The following is a 16,876-nucleotide window of genomic DNA, read 5'->3' on the forward strand; positions in this document are numbered from 1 at the left end:
AAAGAGGAGAGAAAGATAAGTTGTTGGAGAAGCCTACTAGAAGAAGAAGCTGTAGATGCAGTTTTGTTTTTGTTTTTGTTTTTAATTTCTTTTTCTTTTTCTTTTTCGTTGAAAGAGAAAGAGGAGTTGTGGAAGAAGCCTACTAAAAGAAGAAGTTGTAGATGCAGTTTTGTTTTTTTTCTTTTTCTTTTTCGTTGAAAGAGAACGAGGAGAGAAAGAGGAGTTGTGGGATAAGCCTACTAGAAGAAGAAGCTATAGATGCAGTTTTTTTTTTTTTTTTTTCTTCTTTTTTTCTTTTTCGTTGAAAGAGAAAGAGGAGTTGTGGGAGAAGCCTACTAGAAGAAGAAGCTATAGATGCAGTTTTGTTTTTTTTTTTTTTCTTTTTCGTTGAAAGGGAAAGAAGAGTTGTAGGAGAAGCCTACTAAAACAAGAAGCTGTAGATGCAGTTTTGTTTTTGTTTTTTTCTTTTTCGTTGAAAGAGAAAGAGGAGAGAAAGAGGAGTTGTGGGAGAAGCCTATTAGAAGAAGAAGTTGTAGATGCAGTTTTGTTTTGTTTTGTTTTGTTTTTGTTTTTTTTTTTTCTTTTTCGTTGAAAGAGAAAGATGAGTTGTGGGAGAAGCCTACTAGGAGAAGAAGCTGTAGATGCAGTTTTTTTTATTATTTATTTTTATTTTTATTTTTTTATTTTTTATTTTTATTTCTTGTTGACAGAGAAAGAGGAGTTAGGAGGGGGTGGTTCGGTGGTTTGGTTAGATAAGAATAAATTTCACTACAGGTTATTGGAGTGTGGGAGGGGATTTGATGTTTTTGAAAATAGGAGAGGGCTTTTCAGTACATCTACAGTACCACTTCGTTCCTTAGGCAAACACTGCCCAAGATCCCGGCTAAATTCCACCGCTTATAATGCCGCTAATGCTTCACCAACCACTGGCTCCTGATACGAACTCAATGTTTTGCTTTGGGCTGCATGAGCCCTCCCATGGTCATCACGAACAACAGCCCTAGCTCCCATCCGCAACAATTTGGGATTAAAACCAACATCCCAATTGACTTTGAATATTCCAACCGATGGAGGCTGCCAACACGCCAGAGATTCTACATCAGCCCCATTCCCATTTTCAACATTTGATTGCTTAACCTACCAATACAGATGAAGAGATGATTTTGCATCTTGGACAAGGCTATTTGGGTGAGAAAAAACACCTCCATGCACAACAGTATTTCGTCTAAACCATATGCTCCTTGCTATGATGACCGAAAATGCCAACTCCTCTGGACTACACCGCTAAATCAAAGCTTCCCATATTTCGTGGAAATTAGACCTAGCAAATTGTGCCTTCTGAAATTTCCTATCACAAGCCCCCCAAATGTCCCGAGCTGCTAGACAATCCTACAAAACGTGTCTCGTTGTTTCAACCTCTTGAGAGCAGAAAATACAAACGGCCTCCTTGAGAACCCCCCTCCAAAATAAATTTTCTTTAGTAGGCAATATATTCTTACAAGCTCGCCACAAAAACATTTTCACAGAATTGGAGACTTGAAGACGCCAAATCTCCTTCCAAGAAGGCTCATGATCCAAGGAATGGGACCCTTCCGCCGTGAGCAAAGATTTCTTATTATTTAAAATATGCAGTACGGGTTGTGAAAATACCAGAATTTGCAGCCCTCTAGATCAACTTATCCTGCTGGTTATACCTACTAAGTGGTAAATTACAGATGAGTGTAGCTTCCTCCTCATTGAAAATAGACTTAATCAGTGGAACATTCCACACGCCCCCCTCCCCCAATTAGATCAATAAGCTCAGAAACTTTAGCATCAACAGGGAGAATAGTACATGGGGACTGAGTCATAAACGTGGTAGGTTGGGGGACCCACTTATCACCCCATATCTTAACCCTCTTCCCATCACCAATGAGCCAAAACAATCCCTCCATAAGCAAATCCCAAGCCTCAAAAATACTTCTCCAAACAAAAGACCCCCTAGTACCCTTTTGTGCTTCTAGAAAAGTACAATGGGGATAGTATTTGGCTTTGATAATTTGCCCAAATAAATTGTCAGGATTCTGCAATAAATGCCAACCTTGTTTAGCTAGGAGAGCTTTGTTAAAACTATGAATATTCCTAAACCCTAGACCTCCTTAATTCTTTGAGCAACCCATCTTGTCCCATCTCATCCAGTGTATCTTCTTCTCATCATTCTTATGCCCACACCAAAAACGTTGCATAATACCATTTAGATCATTGCATAACTTCTTAGGTAGCAAGAAAATACTCATACTATAAGTAGGGATAGCTTGAAGAATAGCTTTGATAAGAATTTCTTTCCTAGCTTGTGAGAAAAACTTCACCTTCCAATCTAAGGCTCATTTTAGGACCCTGTCTGTAATATGTTGAAACTCCCTAACACGGGATTTGCCAACCAAAGTCGGCAACCCCAAATACTTATCATACCGTTGTGAGGATGGAACACCTGTCAGGTTTAGAAGAAGAGCCCGAGTCTCCGCACTAGTATTTCTGCTAAAAAATACTGTCGTCTTATCTCTGTTCAACCTTTGCCCCGACGCCTGTTCATAAATTTCCAAAACAAACACAAGCCGTTGTGAATCCTAAGAATTATCCTTACAAAAGAGAAGGCTATCATCAGCAAAAAATAAGTGGTTCAATTTGGGACCTCTTGGAGAGGTTGGGACCCCCTCCCCCCAAAGATATTCATTTTGTGCTGCCTGATGGAGCTGGAAACTAAGAACCTCTGCACACAAAATAAATAAGTAAGGAGATAGAGGGTCTCCCTGCGTAATACCTCGTGTTGGGCGAATACAACCCACCGGACTTCCATTAATAATAACAGAATAAGTAACTGTGGTCAGACATTTCATAACATGCAAGTCATAGCCACCTCGTAGCAAAACCCATCCTCTTCATTACCTCCTCCAAAAACACTTACTCCACACCATCATATGCCTTGCTCATATCAAGCTTGAGGGCCATGTCCTTACCCCACATCCGAGTAGGCATGGAATGAAGACTCTCGTATGCCACCAAAACATTATCAGAAATCAGCTATCCTGGAATAAAGGCGCTTTGGTTTTGGGAAATAATAATAGGCAAAATAGTCTTTAGACGGTTAGCTAAAACCTTGGAGATGATTTTATAACCCACGTTACATAAACTTATGGGCCTAAAATCAGTCACTCTAGTAGGATTGGGTTTTTTTCGGGATAATATCAATATATGTAAAGTTCATAGATGCATCCAATATATAAGAATTAAAAAACTCAAATGAAGCTTTACATACCTCGGGACCCACAGAAGCCCAATTATCAAGATAAAAACACTCAAGAAACCCATTAGGGCCGGGTGCTTTCAATGGGGCCATTTGAGCCAAAGCCAAACTAAACTCATTAGCTGAAGGCTCCTTAAGTAATTGGTTGTTCATCATATCGGTCACTTTCATTTGGAACCCCGCTAGACAATCCTGCAAACCACTAGGATTGGATGTATAAAAAATATTCCTAACATAGTCCAAGAAAGCTTCTTCAATCAGAACTGGCATTAAACATTCTACCCCATCCTCATCCACAATGCATGTAATCTGATTGGCCCGCCTCCTTTGAGTCACACTCGCGTGAAAATAGCTTATATTTTGATCTCCATGCAACAACCAGTGTTCTTTGGCAAGCTGTCTCCACTTAAGATCTTGATGCTCCGCAAGATTTGCCACCTTAAATTGGAGAATACTCAATTGATTCAAGTCTGACACTCCCTCCTCCTCCTGAAGCAACCACAACTTCTCCGTTTTTTTTGCAATGGAACTCTCAGTTGGGCATTTATGTTCACGGTGACAAGTTGTAAAAGCCCTCTTACTGCGATCAAGCTTTCCCACCACTTTCTTCCACGTCACAATTTGGGGATTCTTAGGACGCCACTCCCTCTTGATAACTTCTTTACATGCCAATTGTTTACCCCACGCTGCCGCATATCTGAATCTATAGGCCCTTCGTTGCTGAGCTATGCGCTGAAAAGTGATAAAAACAGGAGCATGGTCGGATGTGCAGGTAGCTAACACCTAAACCCTCTCCGCCTGGTAGTAATCAAGCCAACCTTAGTTGCCCAAGGCTCTGTCCAATCTTTCTTTTATAAAATGAGATCCGTCTCTCATATTAAGCTAAGTGAACTTCGCTCCCTCAAAATTGAGATCTTTGAGATGTGTATAATCCAAAGCTTTCTAAAAATCAACCATCTGCCACAAAGATCTACGAACTGTCCCAAATTTTTCAGAATCCTCAGCAATTTCATTGAAATCTCTGACGCACAACCGTGCTTCAGGCGTAAAAGAACACAACAGTTTAAGAAGACTCCAAGATTCCTTCCGTTTGCCTACTTTAGGATGTCCGTAGAACCCTATAAATTTTCATGGATGCTAACAATCTCCAAATTTACCACAACATTAATGTGCAGTCGACTGTAGTTTTGTATGTCGACACACACCTCCTCCCTCCATAGTAAAGTCAGACCCCCACTGCAACCAATACTGTCAACAACAAACACACTTCCATATCCCAATTGTACTCTTAAAAATTCCATCTTTCCAGCTCTAAGTTTGGTTTCCATCAAGAAAACCATCAAGGGTTTCTTATCCTTTATCATATGGCGAAGGTCTCGAACTATCCGAACGTTCCTAAGCCCTCGATAGTTCCAACTTAAGACACTCATTGGTGATGGCGGGGCTCTGAAGCAGCCACCGCCAAAACATCATCATCCAATATAATTGTAGAAACAATATTCTTACCCTCTTTCCTCCTGCTTCCAGAATACTCCACAACTCCTAGGCCATCAGCTGTTCTTTTTCCAAGAGAACTAGCCAAACCAGAATCCACCTCATTCCCATGCTTGTGACAAGCACACTTCTTCCAAGCACGATTTTTACCTTTTGCTTGGGCTTCACCTTTAGATATTGGCCCATCATTCTTCAATAGTACCGTGGCCTCAAGTTCATGTTGCATGGGCTGCATGGGCATAGCTAAATGTCCCTCCTTATCCAGTTCAACCGAGAGGACTTCATGAGTTGGTTCCACTATTTTCTGCCGTACGTATTTACTGTGAGTAGCATGCAAGTGTCCCTCCACTTCAAGGTCAAAAATGCCAAAATTCACTCCAAGAGATTCTTGAACCAATTGCTGCGTAGAAACTGCCACTAACCCACTCCGACCCGCAATGTGTTCACCATGCTCACGTAACTGCCCTCCATCATAGACGTGTCCACTAACATCACGTAACTGCTTTCCATAGAACTAGTCCTTTGTGGTTGTTCCCCCGTGGTTTGGCCCATATATCCTGGACTCTTCAGTGTCGAAGACTTAGTACCACCGCTATCCTGCTCACTCCGGTCCCACTTGACATGCTCATCACCACCCCAGCCTCCTTTGTTACCGTCAGGCCACCTTCTAGCAGGAGGAACACGCAACCATGGCCCATATTCATGCTTCATCTCGACTCCCGGTGTTCGTCTGATCTCACATTTAGTACACCCTGTGAACCCATGCGTGATCACTCCACAACTAAAATAGAATTGGGGAACCCTTTCATACTGGAATTTGATCCAAATGGTACAATTTTTCAACTTGAGCGTTCTCCCTTATGCCAGAGGCTTTATCAAATTAATCCAAATTTTAACCCTTAAATATTCGCGCCCACCTGAAACCGTCAACATCAGTATCAACTTCCTCGACAAACCCTACAGTAAAAACAAGAGACCGCCCTGTTTCCCTCCCCCATGCACACCAAAGGAAGATTGTACATGTGAATCCAAAAACCCACCATATCAAAATCCATCTGGGTAGGGGGTATTAGACCATCAAACTCAGCCACCGAGAAGCAGTTACCTTCGAAAATCCATGGTCACCCTCCATAACTCTGGACTTATCCCAGAAATGCTCAAACTCAATAAGAAATAAATTCTCCCCTAGAACCTTGAAGGATAAAGAATCCATCGGTTTCCACTTTTAGATAATTGATGAACGAATAGTTTCCTTCCCAACGACCCTATCAGCAATCAACTTGCCTACCAGACAATCCCACCCTTTCATTGAAAAATCTTCAAGCTTTTCCTCCCGTACAGCAACAAACGTGCTCTCCTCCATAAGATTAAAATTCTCCCAAAGCTTAGTGATATCCCCAGCCATGCTGACTCTACAAACTACAATCTCTAGTAAAACAAATTCTCAACAATCTTCCACAGTCTTAGCAGACTTGGAAAACAAGTTCTTCTCCTCTAGCTTCACACCGCCTAGAGAGAAAACCGTATCATCAGATTTTGTATTACGAAGAGTAATGTTGATATTGTTATCATATATATCATACAATTTCATTAGAATAAACTAGAGAATGATAATTCATATGAAATTCGAATATAATATATAGGTCAATTACCATTTTTTTTTCTTTTGGATTTGGCTGTAAAATAGACTATAGGAGATTTTTTATAATTTTTTTGAACGGTTTGAATTTATTTTCAAGTTTATAATGAGAAAGAGAGATAATAAAATTAAATTTGACCAGTTAAAAAAAATTAAAATTAAAATTTGATTAGTTAAAAAATTTAAATTATTCATTATGTTCATAAAAGAAGAAAAAATATATAAAAAAGTAAAATAAACAAATAAAAAACAGAGACTAAATAATTTAATTTAACTTTAGAGGGAGTGGATTGCACTTGCACTATTTTTTTTTTTAAAGAGGGTCATTATAATAAATTTTTCAAAAACTATATATATATATATAGTTTTTGAAAAATTTATTATAATGACCATATATATATATATATATATATATATATATATATATATATATATATTTCTTTTGAAAGAAGGGGCCTCCCACCTTCCCTTTGATTCGTTTTTGTTAGCAACTTTGATCCTCTCTATCAAGAGGTACGATAAAAGAGGATGGATGACAGAGGCACCTTTTATAACCATTAACTCCACCTCAACAAATTTATTTATCTTTCTTCTTATGCTTTATTTTTTGGCTTTGTTATTGTGTGTTTTCATTTTTTATTAACATAATAAAAAATTAATTTTTTAACGAATCTAGTGGGTTGGTTGACCATTTAGATCTTGTTTGAGATTGCGTTTGAGAAAGAAAACTTTTAAGTCAAAAAGAGCTTTTGAACAAAAGTTTCATTTTAAAGTTTGTCAAAAGTGTTTTTTAGTCATTTTTAGGCTTTTTGGACATTTAAAATAGATTTTTAAGCTTCTTGGACCCTTAAAAGGGCTTTTTAATTTTTTTACCAAATGAATATTTTTTTTCTTCAAACAGACTTTTTGAGTGTTAAAATCATTTTTAAGCCTCTCAAACGCAATTCCAAACATGCCATTATTAATAAGGTGGAAAAAGTGACAGAAATGATCAATTTAAAAGTCTAACAATTCTGGTCGAGCTAATTAATGAGAAGATAGATTTTTTTTTTTTTTTTTAAAAAAAAAAAAAAATTGGGTTATAGAAAGATTTCTTTAATCTAGTCTTTAAATGTGTCATATATATATATATATATATGCTTCTTCCATACTCAAGAAATACATAAAAGACTAAAGACCGGGGAAGGCATTGCGCTCGTTGGCATTGTAGCCCGTAGAAAAGGAAGAATAAAGTTCGAGAGAACAAGTTGCAAAAACCTAGGCTAAAGGACGTGATTCTTAGGGTTTATTTTTGGCTTTTGAGAGAAGGCTTATGAGCTTTTAAAATTCGGGTCTGTAACCATCAGGTTGGAATCTGTAAATTTCAAACCTTATTATCAAATTCCGACCCCACCGACCCGGTCGAAATTCAGAAATATAATATCTATTTTTGGCTTTTGAAAAAAAGTAGTAAATGTGAGAGAGCCTCTATAAAGTTTATCAGTCCGAACAAGTTTTGCATAACCCATCCACTTGTTGGAAGAAATAAGTTCCATAGGAAGTCTTTTATATTTATTATGAATCGTTTACAATTCAAACAACAAGTTGTTAGAAATCAAAATTATGTAATTACCTGCTTCTATTTTATGGGCAATTAATGTGAGATGTAGGTAAGTTTTCGCACTTGTTTAACAAGAAAATATGATCATCTAAATTTTAAAAGAAATAGAGAAGAATCAGTTAGTACAATATAAGAGGGCAAAATGGTCTTTATAATTTTTAAGACTTATCCTCTTATTTTGACTAACCGGATCATTTCCATTGCATTAACAACCTCCATTAAATGTAATACAAAAAAACAAATTGTCATCTATCTAAAATTTATATATATATAAATTCTTAATTTCTTGTATGAAATTTCTAATTTTTTATAATGTCATTTATCAGTTATGTCTTTTAATTAAATACCATGAGTATTTTTACAAATTTCGTAATCTTTGCAAGTAATTTTTTTTTTTTTTTTTTTTTTAAAAAAAAAGTGGATTATTTTTATAATTTTGATACCCCAGTTATAATTTAATCGAAAAAATATAACGAAGGGGTGACATTGTAAAAAATTAAAAGTTCGATATATTAAATTGAGAGTTTTTAAAATTTAAAAAGATAATTAAAAAATGATGAAAAATCAACAAGGTATTAAGTAAAGTTTTCCTTAAAAAAAATATATATATATAAAAGCTAAGGAAGCTTATGATGAGTATTTAATCATTAAAAACTTGAGATATAAACGTAAAGAGTTGATAAAGCACTTGGACCATACTGTTTAACGAAATCTAAAGTTGCATTGCATCGGATTTTGTATTATATCATACAATTTTATTAGAATGAACTAGAGAATAATAACTCTCATATGAAGGGTGATTATAATATATCTACTACCATATGTTTTTGTTTTCTTTTTGCGAAATAAATTTAATTTTTGAGATATATGCGATTTCAATTTAATCAATTAGCTTCTTAAAATTTGCCTAATTTTAAAATCAAACCTTCTATCAATTTATTTATTTACTTTTGGATTTGGTTGTAAAATAAATTAGAGGGATTCTTTTTTATAATTTTTTTAACGGCTCAAATTTAATTTTAAATTTTTAAGAGAGATAGTAAAATTAAATTTGAACAGTTAAAAGAATAAATTATTTATTATGTTCATAAAAGAAGTAAAAAAAAAAAGACTAAAGAGAAAAAAATTATAAAAAAAAGAAAAGAATGAGGAGATCATGAAGACCGCCTTCTTAACCTACTAGCAAAGGTACCCACCCCTTTTACTTCTTGGTAGGAGTTGAGAGGTTGAGAGGTTCACTATGCTTTCAAAACACGGAACGAAATTAAGAATTTAATTTAACTTTAGAGGGATTGCATTGCACTTGCACTAGAATTTTTTAAAGAGGGTCACCATATTTATTTGTTTTGAAGAAAGGGGCCTCTCCCGCCTTCCCTTTCATCAGTTACTGTTGGCAACTTTAATTATTTCTATTACAACCGTCATCATCTCCTTCTCAACAAATTTATTTATTTATGTATCTTTTTTCTTAGGCTTTTATTATTATTATTATTTGTGTATTCATTTTTTATGAACAAATAATTGTTCAACGAATCTAATGGTTTGATTGACCACCCAATTGTAATAAGGTGGAACCTCCGAGGTGGCTAATCATATACCGTTAAAAATTTAGATAGAAAAAGTGACGTAAATGATCAATTTAAAAGTTGAACAATTCTGGTAAAGCTAATTAATGAAAAGATAAAATTATTTAAAAAATTGAATTGTCAGAAATTTTAACGTATTAATGTTAAGTGGTCTTAGGCCTCTCTCAATCCAAAAACTACCTTAAGAGGTGGTGTTTTTTATCACACTTATAAACTGACTACCAATCTCTTCCACAATTGATGTGGAATAACCCCAACAATCTCTCCCTCACATGGCGGCAGGAGTAGAAACTTATTTTTTCCGTGGACTATCAGGCGGAGATTTGTTGGTTGAACTTGAGCTCTAATAGTATTGGATTTCTCTCAACTTTAAAAGGTAACTCAAGAAGTGATACTTTCCTTCACACTTATAAGAATACAATTTCTATGGGATTGTGGTACAAAAGGGCATGTTTGTGCCACCTATCAGAAGTTGCTACATAAGCTTAACATACTAAACTTAAGCTTAGGAAAAAAACACAACCACAATGGATTATAACAAATCTAAGTTAAAAAATTAATTATTATTATTATTATTTTTTAAAAACAAAATTAGAAGGGCAACCACTCAAGTGGGAGAGTAGAAGCCACCCTAGAGGAGGTGGGGGTGGCTCGCTGCCACCCTCGCCCATTTGGGGTGACGCATGGCCACCCCCATAGCTTAGGGGTGGCTCGCAGGCCACCCCCAGGGTGGCTGAGGTAGTCCACGAGCCACTCCAGCCACATTTGAGGTGGCGCGTGGCCACCTTTAGGTAAGATTGATAATTTTGACACGACCCATGAATTTAATACGAACACAACACAAAGTTATCGGGTTTAGGTCATAAACACTAGATTAAAAAAATTTCTACAACTCATTTAAAAAAATTTTATTTTATTTTATTTTTCTGCCGCATAGAGAAACTCAGAAACAAATGAAAGCTACAATGATATATGGAATAATTTCTCATCTCTAGGGCCTATACGACAAAGAGGATGATGATGATGATTGATGACCCTTGTGATTACGAAAGCTGGGACAGCCAATACATGGAAGCCAATGCCATGACTTTTTTTTTCTACGTAATAATAATATGAGGTTAGATTCTTAGAACAATCTTAAAACCAGCATTTGCATATGAAAACAAACGATGAAAAAAGAAAAGGCTTCGACCCAGCCTTACTCTGAGATGTCGTTTTCATGGGTTACTGTCTGATGTTATATAACAGACGGTTGACAAAGTCAAAAGTCATCGACCCAACACGGTTTTTCATATAAATCAATGAAAAGTTTTTTCCTCTTGTGTTGGAAGTTGGAACATGTCTGTATTCATATTATGCATAATTATCATATGATTTAAAAAAGTAATTTTTTAAAATGCAGTTTAGCTTTAAGTCAAACCGTAATTTTGTTTTTTAATGCTGCGATTAAATCTTTAAGAGAGACGTCACGGTTTTTCGTGATATTTTCTTGATTTTATGCAAATATTATTTTTTAAAAAATAAAAAAAAACTTACTCCACCGGAATTAGAAGAACACAAAAAAAAAAAAATTACAACACGATTAAAAAACACACAATCTTACATGCGATTTGAAAAATACAAATTTTTAATTTTTAAAAATGTACTAATAAATAATTAATTTTCTGCTTTGTCTTCAAAGTCAAAATGCCCAATTATAATAAAATTATATTGGGGTAACAACAAAAATAAAGATTCATTAGCATTATCTTCCTTTTTAAAGTTTAAAGTCCTAAAATATTAACCAAATTCCTATTGGTTTGGGAGTCATTTCAATAATATTCCACTTTTGTATATATCTCCAAATGAAGCTCAACTTAAAACCGTTGATTTCTTCTTGACCAACTGGCAATGTTAGCCATTGCTTTTGCTTTCTCCAAAACCAGCTTGTTCACATTACACAATACATGTGCTTTTCCAAACCAGCCAAACTCTGGTCCTTCCCTCCAAACGTACCCTTTCTTGGGAACCGTAGATTCTCAGATCCCTCTCTCTGTAGGGAAATTGATAAAAAAAAAAATGAAAGAATTTTGTTAGTATTTCTTGTTCGTTTGGGAGGAAAAAGTGGGGGTTTCGAAAGCCAACTGCGAAGCCCAGAGTAGTTGTACACAATGTCGTTTATGTAATTTCACTTTTTGCTTCTAATACTCTGTGTAAACTTATCTGGGTATTTCGTAGATTTTCTTTCTGAAAATATGATGATGTTGAAGGAGAACTTGTTGTGGTTTTGTAAGTTTTTTTGAGGTTTCCAATGTAAGAGGTTTTTTGGGTTTCGAGGTTTTGATGATTTTGGTTGGTGTTCTAGTTCAGGGACTTCGATTCTGATGCTTAGTAATGGCTGAGGTGTCCAAAGTTCGGTTGGTTCGCTGCCCTAAGTGTGAAAACCTCTTACAAGAGCTCCCTGACTTCTCTGTTTACCAGTGTGGTGGTTGTGGTGCTGTTCTCCGAGGTACGCTTTTCTTTTTCTTCTCTTTTTCTTTTATTTATCTGAGTATTTCTGTTTTCTTCCCTCCCTCTTTTCGTTTGGTTGCTGGGAAATCAAAGTAAGCCAAAAAAAAAAAAAGGTTGGAAATTTAAGACAGACATGTCAAAGTTTCTTTCTTTGTGGTGTTTCTTTTTACATTTTTATGATTTCAAAAGCAATTTTAGAAGATTGTTTTGGAGATTTTGGGAGGTTGAATTATTGTTTTTAATGGTACAGCGAAGAAGAAAGCGCCGGGGAGTGCTGGGGTTTTGGAGAAATCTGATGAGAAGAGGGGTAGAGGCGGTTCTGAGATGTTGGAGAGTTTGTCAGAGAAAGGGGGTGGTAGTGATGGAATTGAAGTGAATACGAGGTGGAAAGAGAGAGTATTTGGAGGAAAAACTGTTAATTCGATTGGTGATTCTTTATCAAAAGCAGAGAATAAAGAGGCTTTGATAGATAGTGATAGAAATGTTAGGGAAGAGGTTAAGGGCTTAAGGCTTGAACACAATGGCACAGAGAAAGAACTTAGGTTTCTTGATAGATATATAGGACTGTCCGAACGCCCTGATGACTATTGGGCTTGTGGAGATGATCATGATATGAACATGAATAGGTCTGAGTTTGCTCATTTGAGTACTGGAGGAAACTTGGCCCGTTTAAGGAATTCGGCTGGGTCGTCGAGATTAATGGCAAATATGGAGCAGTTGGGTGTGGAAAGAGATGGGTTTGGGGGATTTTACAGAAACTCCAGGACAGTTGCTGATCAGAGGGGATATCCAACTTTTGGTTATCCTGACGAGGGACCCTCAAATTACAAGCCAGAATCATTTGATAGCTATGGCAGGCGGATGAAACATGGTGATGATGACCAGGATGGGACTAACAGAGTTGAACATTTAGAACAGAATCGAGCTGAACTCCTCAGGAAGTTGGATGAATTGAAGGATCAACTTAGCAGATCTGGTGATGTGGAAAATAATCCAATCGTCCCTGTTGATAGGACTCCGCCTGATCCTTATGGGGGCCAGGATATATATAATGTTTCTATGCAGCCTTCTCCCCTGGTTAAGCATGTTCTAAGGCCCCCTTACTTCAATCGTACTCATGAAACTATTCCTGTTATGAATCGACATAACATGGATATGCCGGACTTCTATCCTCCTCCAAGGAATGTCATGAATGAGTTTCCTGCATATGAGGATCCTTATCAGCCACAAATGACAAGGAGGCCTCTCCATCAACCATCCAGTCAATATCCACAACGACCAACTCATGAATACTTTCGAGGGCGCTACATGGAACTCAATCAAGATCCCTTCGCTTCATATCAACCTGAAAAGTTACATCATCAGCCCAAATGCTCTTGTTTGCGCTGCCTCAACCAGAATTGGCAAGTTCCCCCTAGAGTTCCACCCGCTGTGTTTAGCAACAGAAGGATTCAGAAGGACCCTATGAATTCCGATTTCTACCTTCGTGACAATCTTGGGCCACAAAGTTATAATCCTCAAGTTGCCAATCCTCATCAGTCGACCTCTCGGGATCCACGAATGTACACAAGATGGCCAGATGACCTTGACTCAGACATTGATGGTCTTGGTCAGATTTGTCCAAGAAGAGTTGTGGCAGCCCGTGGGACTACACGGCTTTGCCATCCTATAGCAGGTGGTGCCCCATTCATGACTTGCTATAATTGCTTTGAGTTGCTGAAACTGCCTGGAAAGCTCATAATGATGGAGAAGAATCTGCAGAAACTGCGATGTGGAAGCTGTTCAACCATAATCTTGTTTAAAATTTTGAATAAGAAGCTAATTATATCTCCTGAAGAAATCAAACCATTATCTGCTGAGGCTGATGACAGTTGTGAAGAGGTATTAAATGAAAGCCCTCCAAGTTCTCATGGTTGTTCGAATGCTGGTAACGTCAACTCCCGCTCTGATGATTTTGATAATTCTGGTAGCAAGTTTGATTTGAAAGATGATGGACACTACTTACAGTCAGAAGACTGGAGGTTGAACTTAAGTGAATCTGAGAAAAGACAGGGCCTCACTTCATCTTCCATTTCTTCTTCTTCTGAGGAGAGCCCAGATACTGTGATTGTCAAGGGAGATGTTTCTCACTCTGCTGAGCAGCCCTTAAGAGATGACTTGTCTCCAACACTTTCAGGTTCACCTTTACGTGATCATTCTTATTGTCCTTCCGATCATGCAGTGAGCAAATATGGGCAGGGAAACAACAGTAAACGCATGGACCAAGACAAGTTGGTTTTAAGTAGGATCACTTCTCGACAAAATTCTGTCAAAGACGTGTCAATGACAACTAAAACGGAAGTTTCGTGCAATGATTATCTTGATACAAGTTTATCTAATGACTCTGCGGAGGTGAGCAAGGAAAAGGATCAACCCAAGATCGACAAGGGTAGTGAATCATTCTTTGTGGGTTTCATCAAGAAGAGCCTTAGAGAATTCTCAAGGGCTGCTCAAAGTCTGGAAAATGAAAGACCTAATGTTTTAGTTAATGGGCAACCCATACCAGACCGTGTGGTTAAGAAGGTTGAAAAGCTAGCTGGGTCAATTCAGCCAGGAGATTATTGGTAGGTCTAAATACCGATCTCAATCGGGTGTTTGAAAGCTTTATATATCTTCCAAAACATGCATATCTTGGCTGATAGCACATATGTGAATGGTGCCATGTAGATGACACAAAAGCACAAACATTGTTGGTTAATTCAAATTCAGGAGTTAATATTATAAATGTATATTTAGTTACTATCCATTAGTGAACTCTAACCCATTTACCAAGTAATGCTAAATGTTATGAAGTTATTGAATACTTGTCATATATCTTTCATAGTTGATAGCGTATTTACAAATGAAGGCCATATAATAGGTCTCTATACATACTTAGCATTTGGAGTGGAGAGACTTGTATTCTCTCTTGTTCATGCTAGACAAGAGAAAATTTGAGCCAAAGCTCGGTTGTATCCCTGGGATATCTTGCCCCGAAAATCCCTACCACTTTATGGAAAGCCATGCGTATCATAATCAAGTCAGTGGTTAACCTATGCGTCTAAGTATTGGCTCAACTAGGTCTTATATTATTTTGTGTGATTTATAATTTTGCTGGACGTTATGACCACAGTAACCGTGGTTTCAACAAGCACTATTAACGTGCACTATTTTGTGGTCCTATCATGGTTGTGGGAGAACTTAGGAATATAATTGGTAGTCTTAGTATATAATCAATCATCTGAAGGCGGCTTCAAGATCCTTTGGTCAAACAATTTTTTTTTTATTAAACACACTTAGGTCATATTTATTTCTGTGACATTATCCACTAGTCATTTAGCTGAAACACTTAAATTTATTTATTTATTATTATTTTATTTATTTATTTATTTATTTATTTTTTTAATTATTTCCTTTCATTTGTCTTCACCAGGTATGATTTCCAAGCTGGATTCTGGGGTGTGATGGGCCAACCTTGCCTTGGCATAATTCCTGTAAGTTCTCTTAATTCTTGATTTATAAAGTTCTTTCTTTGGTGAGAGAATTTAATGTTATGAATTTATAGATAAAAATATCTGTTGTTTTGCAGCCATTTATTGAAGAATTCAAATATCCCATGCCAACAAATTGTGCTGATGGAAACACAGGTGTGTATGTTAATGGGAGAGAGCTTAATGAGAGAGATCTGGACCTACTTGTCAGCAGAGGACTACCAGCTACAAGAGATAAATGTTATACTATTGAGATTTCTGGGAAAGTTGTAGATGAGGACTCTGGCAAAGAACTAAAAAGCCTGGGAAAACTTGCCCCTACGTAAGTCCTGCTGCTCAATTACAATTTGCTTAGAAGCATATGCTTGAAGTCCTGAGACTATGCTAAAGCTAGATCTGAGAATAGAGAACAACACTCTTTAACTTAAAATTATATTATCCTGAAAAAGTGTGGGGTTTGTTCATTAACACAATTGATGATATCATAGTCATTTTCTCTTGATTGTCACAGGTTAATACTAACCGTTATGTTTTGATATCCCACCATGTAGAAGGCCTGAAAGCACATATCAGATTGTGTTTTCGAACTTATGAATCTTGGATTTTACTTTCCAGTTAGCCACATCACTTAATACACCATGACTTTCCCTCTCAGTACATGTTAAATTCATTGCTATCAGTTCCATAGAATGTGATTTGTTAGATAAATGTACCATAAAAAGCATCAAGTTTTTTTTTTTTTTGATATGATAAATTGCTTTCTTTATCGTGTTCATTGACGGTGGATAATTTTTTGAACAGAGTCCAGAAGGCAAGACATGGATTTGGCATGAAAGTTCCCAGAAGGGTTATGTGATTTGTGATGTTTAATTTGATGACCATATTGAGTTGTGGTTACTTATTGGTATGTATTTATATCCGTAGGTGCTGTGTTCTTATGGAAGATGCAAGGCCAAAATCATTTGTATGTAAAAATTCAATTTTTCACAAAATTACCTATGTTCTTGTTCATCCATATGGATCTCCTTGTGGACAAGCTAAATAGACCCAGCATATTGTCTGCTGTAGCTGAATCCTTGTTGAGCATTCAGCAGAAGGTATTGAATTTTTCATGTCAAGCATTCAGCATGTGGCTTCCACTGGAATCCTTCAGACACTGTAAAAAAGGGTTTCTTGAGAGGTTACTGGGTCCGTCATCCTCTTACACCTGAGGAGAATTGCTCAAGTGGTACCTCTTTATCTTTATAGTTGGTTTGCCCCAAAGCTAGGCATCTG

At 36.7% G+C, this 16,876-nt stretch overlaps 2 protein-coding genes across 2 annotated transcripts; one reads left to right on the forward strand and one right to left on the reverse strand.

Moving 5' to 3' along the window:
• Window positions 1–897: 897 nt before the first annotated feature.
• Window positions 898–4,713, reverse strand: LOC148586832 (uncharacterized). The gene is made up of 5 exons (XM_088514357.1): window positions 4,515–4,713; window positions 4,238–4,401; window positions 3,296–4,015; window positions 2,421–2,564; window positions 898–1,137 (listed from the first exon to the last, which is right to left on the reverse strand). Exons 1-5 carry the CDS (start codon window positions 4,711–4,713, stop codon window positions 898–900), a joined length of 1,467 nt encoding a protein of 488 aa, XP_088370483.1.
• A 6,790-nt stretch (window positions 4,714–11,503) lies between these two features.
• LOC132175876 (uncharacterized) lies at window positions 11,504–16,664 on the forward strand. The gene is made up of 5 exons (XM_059587957.2): window positions 11,504–12,090; window positions 12,343–14,695; window positions 15,544–15,604; window positions 15,700–15,923; window positions 16,403–16,664. Exons 1-5 carry the CDS (start codon window positions 11,976–11,978, stop codon window positions 16,455–16,457), a joined length of 2,808 nt encoding a protein of 935 aa, XP_059443940.2. The 5' UTR covers window positions 11,504–11,975; the 3' UTR covers window positions 16,458–16,664.
• The last annotated feature ends 212 nt before the right edge of the window (window positions 16,665–16,876 follow it).

The sequence above is a fragment of the Corylus avellana genome, chromosome 3 (genome assembly GCF_965113065.1).
Source record: "Corylus avellana chromosome 3, dhCorAvel1.hap1.2, whole genome shotgun sequence".
In the NCBI taxonomy this organism is placed as follows: domain Eukaryota; kingdom Viridiplantae; phylum Streptophyta; class Magnoliopsida; order Fagales; family Betulaceae; genus Corylus; species Corylus avellana.